The 9,377-nt window shown below is 37.1% G+C and overlaps 1 protein-coding gene across 8 annotated transcripts in view; it reads left to right on the top strand.

The window, feature by feature from the left end:
• Positions 1 to 9,377, top strand: part of Rps6kb1 (ribosomal protein S6 kinase B1) — a 55,377-nt gene that overhangs the window by 9,722 nt on the left and 36,278 nt on the right. For all 8 annotated transcript variants that reach the window (XM_033762929.1, XM_019207822.2, XM_010626727.2 and 5 more), the window contains exons 2-4: positions 1,606 to 1,655; positions 2,824 to 2,944; positions 4,121 to 4,189. In XM_033762929.1, the coding sequence (XP_033618820.1) occupies positions 1,606 to 1,655; positions 2,824 to 2,944; positions 4,121 to 4,189 (240 nt within the window). The remainder of the gene's footprint in view (positions 1 to 1,605; positions 1,656 to 2,823; positions 2,945 to 4,120; positions 4,190 to 9,377) is intronic.

Raw genomic sequence — 9,377 nt, 5'->3', positions numbered from 1 at the left:
TTTTTTTTTTAACTGAGATCCCTTGTATTTCTATATAAATGTTCAGATTGGTTTGTTAATTTCTGAGATTTTGACTGTGTTTCGTTGAATCTGTAGCTCAGTATTGCCATTTTAACAGTGTTAAGTCTTTTTGGCTTTTTCAGAGACAGGGTGTTGCTCTGTAATTTAGGCTGGCCTTGAACTCACAATGTAGGCTAGGCTGGCCTTGAACTCACAGTGATCCTTCTGGCTCAGCCTCCCAAATGGTGGGATTACACGTGTCATTCACTGTGCCAAGCTGACAGTGTTAAATCTTTTGATCTATAAATACGAGATACCTTTACACTTACTTAGATCTTTAAAACATTCTCAGCACAGTTCTATAAACTTCAGTGTATGAGTCTGTAATTTTCTGTTTTTGTTTTTTAAATTAGGGTCTTGCTATGTAGTTGAGGCTGGCTTTGAACTCACTTTGTAGCCCAGACTAGCCTTAAATTTGTGACGATCCTCCTGCCTCAGCTACCTTAGTGCTAGGATGCACCACCATGCCTGGTGTTTTCTAAACTATATACTTTTATGAAAAGAGTTTTTTTGTTTGTTTGTTAGACAGGGTCTCGCTATGTCATTCAGGCTGGCCTTGAACTCACTCTGTAGCCCAGGCTGACTTTGAACTCTAGGCAGCCCTCCTTCATCAGCCTCCTAAGTGCTAGGATTAGAAGCATGCATCACGTCTGGCTGGAGTTGTTACTATGATGTCATTTTTATGTTCATTGCTAGTATATAGAAGGCTAATTAATTTTTAACTCATTTGTTCTTTGGTCATCATAAAAGTTTGAGAGCATGACTCCTATTTGAATGTGTTGCTTAATTATTTTGTCTTAATTAGCTGCATTGTATAGTACATATCTTGAATTAGTTGTGGTTGCTTTAGGCTTACGTCATAGCATTTTATTAGTCTGTCTAACAGGATGGTTTCAGAATAGCACTTTGTATAACTTATTTGATCTGATATCTCATACTGAGATTGTAATGCCTTTAGTTTCATAATACATAAATATATTTTTAATAGATAAATGTAAGTTTTGAAAGAGTAGTCACTTTTTTTTTGAAACAGAGTCTCACCACGTAGTTCAGGCTGGCCTTGAACTCACTACATAGCCCAGGTTGGCCTTGAAATTGCAGCAGTCTCCTGCCTCAGCCTCCTGTGTGCTGAGACTATAGGCATGCACCACCATGCCTGGCCCAAAGGAATAGTCATTTGATTTTATTTCTAGATTATGAACGAGTAGCATCTGTATTTTAGTTGTCATGTGAAATTAAAAGTAAAAAACAAAAATGAAATCAAACCCTCATAATACTGATAAGTACTTGGGCCGGGGATTTGGTTCATTGGTTCCACTGCCTGCCTCACAAGCACAAGGATCCGAGTTTGAATCCCCAGTACCAAAAACAAAACAATACTGATAAGTACTTTATTTTGTTTACCACCGTATTTACCTGTCATTAAAATAGAGAGAATTTTATATTGTTTATTTAATTCTCTTTTAGTTATGAGATAAAACATTAAGCTTCTAAATTTTGTATTTATGAGATTATTTATTTCTAAAATTTTAACATATTTTTCAGGGTCAGTTAAATGAAAGCATGGACCATGGGGGAGTTGGACCATACGAACTGTAAGTTCATACGTGAAGATTTTTCACTGTGCTTTCTTTCACATAAGTTATGCTAGTTGCAGTCACCCATCAAGTGATTCCAGTAACATATTCTTAAATACCTAGTCATACTTGTAGACTTGCTTTATTGAGTTTGGCTTGAAAATCTGATCAATATAATGACATAGCTAGAGTTTTTATATTCTGTATAGATTTGGAGAAAACAATACTGATTCACATTCAGAGTATAAGTTTGAGTACCTTAGAAATTTCTATTAGTTTAATATAGAGAATTCTATTTCTAACCACTTTTAACTTAAAACTTTGGAGGAATTCCCCAACATCATTTGGGGTTTTTTGGTTTTGTTTGTTTGTTTTGAGACAGGGTCTCACTATGTAGTTCAAGCGGGCCTTGAACTCACTGTGTAGCCCAAACTGACCTTGAACTTGCGGTGCAAGATCTTCCTGCCTTAGCCTCCTGAGTGCTGGCATCACAGGTGTGTGCCACCATATCCAGGTTCAGATTTGTGCAATCTTAAATCAGTCATTTTAAACAGTTTCCGGTAGGTGAATGTGATTAATTTGCTCCATACCCCACCCTAGGTAAAAAGCTTTGCTATGGGAGGAAACTGAGAAGATAGATCACTTGCACAGGAAGCATTAAAACGACAGACACAATCATCACCCATTTTGAAGTTTAAATCAGACCAGTATACAGAAAGCCAGGCAAGGGAAAACGCATGGATAAAATTTATTAGCAAGAGTTTTTGTAGCACACAGATGAACTAACTAACTGGGTAGTTTTGAAAAGATTCTAGATTGTCTGTCAAAGCTGCCAAATGATGTTAGATAATACCTAATCTCATGGACATTTTGAATGAACTAAATTTGAATAACTGGAAGACTTTGTCAATTTAATAAACTTGTTCTAATTTACCTTAGTGTGGGGGTGTTTGATGCTTATGAAAAAATAATCAATAGTATATTCTGTGAAAAAGCTGATAAACAATTACAGTCCCCTGCCCTGTCAGTGAATTATCACTCTACTTACCACACAGATACTAAATTTACTGTCATGTACTTTTTCTTTTGCTTAATTGGATTCCATTTCTATTTCTTCTTTCTAACAATATGCTAAAGATAATTTTCACTTTTTGCAAATTTACTTTGGTTTTGCTTTTTTTCCCAGTGGCATGGAACATTGTGAGAAATTTGAAATCTCAGAAACTAGTGTGAACAGAGGGCCAGAAAAAATCAGACCAGAATGTTTTGAGCTACTTCGGGTACTTGGTAAAGGGGGCTATGGAAAGGTAGGAAGTGTTTCTGAAATGAGAGCTATTGTGTGTCTTGAGTAGGTTGATTTTTATACCCTTTCTCCAGCAGTCAGACTCTTAGCCATCAGCAAAAGAACGACAACAACTTGGTGTGATTTGAGGGATTAAGAAATTGAGTTTTCCTTCCTCTTCCTATTACCACACATGTAAAAATTTGTCACATAATAGTAGTCAGTATTATATACATAAGCCACTGTGCAAGACAAAATATTATTATTAAAGGACTGATTTTTTTCCTTTGGTTAAAGGGTATCTTGTACAAGTATCTTCTTTAAACACAGAAAGACCTCTTTACTTTTAACAGACATGTACATTAAATTATCTGTTGAGATCTTAATTTGAATTATTATTTGATTTGCAGTATCTGGAGAAATAGAGTTAGGAAAGAAAAGAATGTAAGAAGGAAGAAGAAAACTTACTTTCATAGTTTTTCCCAAGGCTTTCTAATTTAATGCCTTACCTTTATGATGTTCTGCCCAAGAACACTAACATTTAGCCATTCTGTTTCAAAAGACAATTTGGATAACTTGCCTAGGATTAAGTTTAAGAGCTGTTTATGCTATTGGGTAGTGTTAAGTTTTGTGAAATGTGACATTTGTAGCTTATTCTTAGACTTAAGGACACATTGTAATGAGTTTTAATCATTGTGAATGTGCACAGATGCATTTGAATCTCACATATTTCCCCTATTGCATGAAAATTTAGAACTAGCCATTTTAATGGAATAGGTAAATGATTTCTTGTCAACTATTATTAAATAGTTTTATGTGAAGTATGAATAGCACCACTGGAATAAATTTATGAACTATTTTATAATTTTTTAGTTTAGGTTGTGTTGCTTAGAACCATGACTATAATTTATTCTAACTAGGATTTTATGTATGAAGTACTGTGGTGTGCTCATCATTAGGCAGTCACTTCCCAACCTTGCCACCAGATGGCAACAGATGAAGCAGGAAAGTCCTGTGTTGAACAGATTTCACTACGGTAAATTTTAAAATGAGTCTGTTCTAGCTAATCATTTTTGCATTCAGTCCTTCATAGTTTTTACAATATAAACTACTGTATCATTTGTTTTTGATAAAAGGCAATTAAAGGAATATGACCTACAGTTTGACTTCTAATAACATAAATTCTTTTTTCTTTATCTAGGTTTTTCAAGTGCGAAAAGTAACAGGAGCAAATACTGGGAAAATATTTGCCATGAAGGTGCTTAAAAAGGTGATTCCTCACCTTCCCCCTTGTTCTTCCTTCCCACTAACACCCCCCACAATGCTGGGGATTGAACTCAGGGCCTTGCACATGCTAGGCAAGTACTCTGCTGCTGAGCTGTATCCTTAACCATACTGTATAATTATATAACCCTACTTATCTTTACTTAGTGATGGAAAATTTGGGCTTAGCTAGGCATGGTGCTGCATGCCTATACTCATATTTATGTGAAAAGCTGAGGCAGATGGATTATAAACTGAAGTTCCACCTTGGTAACAGAGCAAGACCCTGTCTCAAAATTTAAAAAGAAAATGAAAAAATAATGTAGGGGGGGTAAAAATTCCTAGGTCAAAAAATGTGTTTCTGGGCTGGGGATTTAGCTCAGTGGTCCTGCCGCCTGCCATGCACGCACAAGGACCCAAGTTCCAGTCCCGGTACCAAAAATAAAACAGTGTTTCTAGAGGTTGGGTTGTAGCTTAGTGGTAGAGCATGTGCTTTACATGCGTGAATCCCTGGATTCAGTCTCTAGTACCAAAAATAAAAAATTAAAATATTTCTATCATAATGATTGTTTTAAAATGTGAGATTTGTTTCATTGTTTTCACTAGTTTTATTTCTGCTTGATGCGGGTGGAAAGGAGAGCACTTTCAGTTCTTCTCTGAGTAACTCTTGTAGTTTTTAGTCTTATTATGATTGAGGATTTTAATTTTATGGTACTGAGTATTGAACCCAGGGCCTTGTACATGCGAGGCAAGTGCTCTAACAGTAAGCTATATCCTTAGCCCCATAGTTATGAATTAAAATCTCAATTAAACCTTTGTGCTGCGCCAGGAATTTAGCTTAGTGGTTCCGCTGCCTTGCAAGTACAAGGTCCTGAGTTCAATCCCCAGTATCAAAAAAAAACCCCAAAAAACAACAACTTTTGTGCTGAGGTGCCTTTTTAAAAGTTTTTATTTTTATTTACTCATTCCCCCACTCATTCCTTCATTTTGTAGTAATGGAGAGTAAACCCAGACCTTCACACTTTGCCACATCCTCAGCCCTTCTTTTTTAAATTTTGAAATAGGGTCTCACCAAGTTGTCCAGGGCTTGAATTTGTGATCCTCCTGCGTCAGCCTTCCAGAATGTAGGGATTACAGGTGTGTGCTACTTAAGTTTATTTTAAGTTTCTCTCCTGTTTTTTTTTTTTTTTGTTTTGGTGACTGTCTCCTAGTAGCACCTTGAGAAAGGGCACAGGAAGCTATATCTATATATCTATATCTATATCTATATCTATATATCTAGATGTGTCAGTTGTCAGTTGTGTCAGTTGAGTATGTGTCAGTCCTGGAGATCATGTTGGCAAGTACTCTACCACTGAATCATACCCTCAGCCTCTGGGTAGGGTTTTGATGTCAAAAATAATTTTTACTCAGAATTTGCTCCATTTTCTTTTCTCCCCTTCCTCCTCTTTTTTTTTTTTTTCTTGAGACAGGGTCTCACTGTGTAGTTCAGGCTGGCCTTGAACTCACTGTATAGCCCCGGCTTGGGCTCAAAACTTGTGGTGATCCTTCTGCCTCAACCTCCCTGGTGCTGAGATTATAGGTGTGTAGCACCATGCCCAGCCCTCCATTTTCTTGTATATTGAGAGTTTCTGTTGAGAAGTCTCTTGCCACTCTGACTCCTAGTCCTTTATACATGGCTTATTTTTCTTTCTTTTTTCTTTTTTTGGTTTTTTCTTTTTTTTTTGAGACAGGATCTCACTATGTAGTTGAAACTGCTCTGGAACTCACTGTGTAGTCCAGGCTAATTTTGAACTCACAGCGATCCTCCCGCCTCAGCCTCCCAAGTGCTGGGATTACAGGTGTGTGCCACCATGCCCAGCCTTGGTTTATTTTTCTTAAAAGTATTTGAGATTTACTCTGATTTCTTGTGTTCTAAAATCTGATAATGATGTGTCTTGCTTTGACTTTTTTGTTTTATTCTTTTAATTTTAAATTTTCAGGCCTTCGGCTCTAGGAAATTTTGTTATTTGATTTCCTTTTTATGGTTTTTTCTTCTTAGAATTGCAGTTAATGAGATATTAGACCTCTAGGACTGATCATCTAATTTTTCTTTTCCATTTGTCTATTTCTTTGTCCTTTTGTTTACTTTCACTGATTTTTTTGTTGTTGTTGTTTGCTTATTAGTTATTTTCTGTTACTGCTTGTGGTTTCTTGAGACTTGATCTTGCTTTGTAGCCCAGGCTAGCCTTGAACTGTCCCATCTTCCTGCTTTAGCCTCCTGAGTCTGGAATTACAGATGTTCATCACTGTGTCTGGCTTACTGATTGTTTTAGTGACTATTTTCTAAGGTTTTAAAAATTGTAATTATTAGTGCATATTAACTCTACAGATTAATGGGTTTCACTCTGACATTTTTGTACATGCACATGATGTGCTAAATTTATGTTTGAATTATTTAAAAATAGTGTATATTAGTGGGGAGCCATGTAAGGTTTCAGTATATGCACACCTAAGTGTTTAAATCAGGTCAAACATATTTATCTCCTCAAACATTTGTCATTTCATTATGGTAAAACTTTCAAAATCCAGCTGGGCATTGTGGCGCACACCTGTAATCCCAACACTCGGGAGGCTGAGGCAGGAGGAATGCTGAATTTCGAGACCAGCCTGGGCTACACAGTGAGTTCCAGAGCAGTCTGAACTACATAGTGAGACCCTGTCTCAAAAAACCAAAAAAAAAAAAAAAGAAAAAAAGAAAAGCAAAATCCTGTTTTTTCTAGAGTATTTTCTTCCTTTTTCTTTTTCATGATGGGATCTCATTGTGTTGCTCAGTCTAGTCTTAAACTACTGGGTTCAAACAGTGTTCCTTCGACTGCAGTTGTGTACCATAGACCCAGTCTTCTAGCTTTTTGAGATGTCTTTAGGTACCCTACCATGCAATAATATACCAGAATTTTTTCCAGTAACTGTAATTGAATACCCTGTGATCAACCTTTCCCCATTCATTCCTCCAACCTGCTTTTTTTTTTTTAAGTACCAGGGATAGAACGTAGGACCTTGTGCTTGTGAGGCAGGCGGGTGCCACTGAGCTAAATCCCCAGCCCTGTCCCACTCTTCTTGGCCTCTAATAACTACCATTGTACTCTCAACTTCTGTGAGAACAACGTTTTATTGATTTTTTTGAAAGCCATTATATTTTTGATTACCTAGAATTTTCTGTTAGTTCTCTTCATAGCAACCTGTTGTACAGGTACATCATCTTTTACACATTCCTCTGAGGATTTTGTTTTGTTTGGAGGTATTAGGAATAAAAACCAGGGACTCACATTCTAGGCAAGTGCTGTACCACTGAGCTATATCCTTACCCTTCTCTGAGGGTGTTAATTGTAATTCTTTGAAGTTTTCTGTTGTTCCATGCATTGCAGGCTTTTGTTAAATGTCTCTTGTCCTTCATTGATTGTTCATATTTGAGGTGGAACTCGAGAAGCTGATGAGAAGTTTTGTGTATAAGCTTCTCTGTAAAGTAGTCAAGGCACACCTGGCGTCTGACCAAGAACCTGCAAATAATAGTCCATCGGTCCTTTATTTTGAGGGAATTAGTTCATGCTGAGAAAAATCCTCTAATCTTTTGTCTGGAAAAAGCATTTGGGACCTGATTTAAAAGAAAAGGATAGGGACATCTCGTCTTTCTTTTTTTTTCTTTTTTTGGTGCCGGGGATTGAACTCAGGTCCTTGCACTTACAAGGCAGACAGCAGAACCATTGAGCCAAATCCCAGGCCCTACATCTCGTCTTTTAACTTGTAGGCTTTCATTAAAATCAGGGTTTTACTTTAGTGCCTCACCCTCTATATCTCATGCTTTATTCCTTTTTCTGGTGAGTACATTTCTCCAATGAGTAGTTTTTCTTTGTTTTGTGTATCTCCTAGTTTAGCTGAAGATCTATTATGTTCAGTTTCTTGTTCTTCTTGTTGGGTACTAATTTCTGAAGTTATTTGTCATAAAGCCCTAGTAAACAACTACTTTAATGACAAATATGGAGCTGGAGCTTAAGGCTCTAGGTTCAATCCCTAGAACCAAAAAAAGGCAAAATGACCTTTTAAAAAAACTGTAGGATTTGATTTTACTTTAGTCTTTTTTCTTCCTGATTTTCATGAAAATAAACAAATGACTCAACTTTAAAACCAAGGAACAAAAATCTATGACTGCAACTTATTAGGAATGGTCTAAAGAGGCCATCTAGATATTTTCAACATAATTTCTGCTTCAGTAAGATGGGATTAATACTGTATGTACAGGGCTGGGGATTTAGCTCAGTGGTGCTGCCGCCTGCCTTGTAAGTGCAAGGTCCTGAGTTCGACCCCCAGAACACACACAAACACACACACACACACACACACACACGCACACGCACACTGTACTGCTTCATATTGGAATCATTTGAGTTTAAAGTTGTTTTTTTTTCCTTTTTTAGTTTCCAAAACATTTTAGATCCAGGCATGCTGGTGGCACACCTGTAATCCTTTCAGTCTGAGACACTGAAGCGGGAGGATCATAATTTTGAGTCTAGACTAGGCAACATAAGAGCCTGTCTCAAAATAAAAAAAAATTAAAAAGGGCTGGGGTATAGCTCAGTGTAGAGGCACTGGATTCAATCTCCAGTACTGCAAAAATAAAATAAATAAATAAATAGGTAAGTAGGTGTAGAACTGAAGACAGTTTAATAATTTGTGAGTGTTTCAGAAATGCTGAACAAAACAACTGGTCAACATTTGAAAGTAATCTGTTCATTTTGATTTTTTTTATATCTGATCAGGACTGTTCATGCTAGTCATCGTATTAGTCATATTTATACTTTGAGTAAAGTATGTTTCTGGCATAGTACTTTTAGTCAAAAGAGGGTGTTGTTCCCTTACCGTGATGAGTGAGGCTAGCCTATTGGGAAATCTTAAATACTGCTGCTGTATGTCAGGCCTCCTATTTGAACTCCCGTGGGTAAGATCTAAGCTCCTTACCTCTCTGTTTGCTTGTTTATCATTCCTTCCCATTCTCGGTATCCTCTCCCAAAACCTGGGTACAAGATCAGATATCTTCTTGCTGTCCTTAAAAGCAAGCTCACAGCACAAATAATGAAAGTGAAGGAAGCCGGGCGTGGTGGTGCACGCCTGTAATCCCAGCACTCGGGAGGCTGAGGCAGGAGGATCCCTGTGAGTTC

This window comes from Fukomys damarensis, unplaced genomic scaffold (assembly GCF_012274545.1).
Source record: "Fukomys damarensis isolate Sample0158 unplaced genomic scaffold, DMR_v1.0_HiC HiC_scaffold_13, whole genome shotgun sequence".
Lineage (NCBI taxonomy): Eukaryota > Metazoa > Chordata > Mammalia > Rodentia > Bathyergidae > Fukomys > Fukomys damarensis.
The sequence above is the reverse complement of the archived record's forward strand: the minus strand, read 5'-3'. Positions and strand labels throughout refer to the sequence as shown.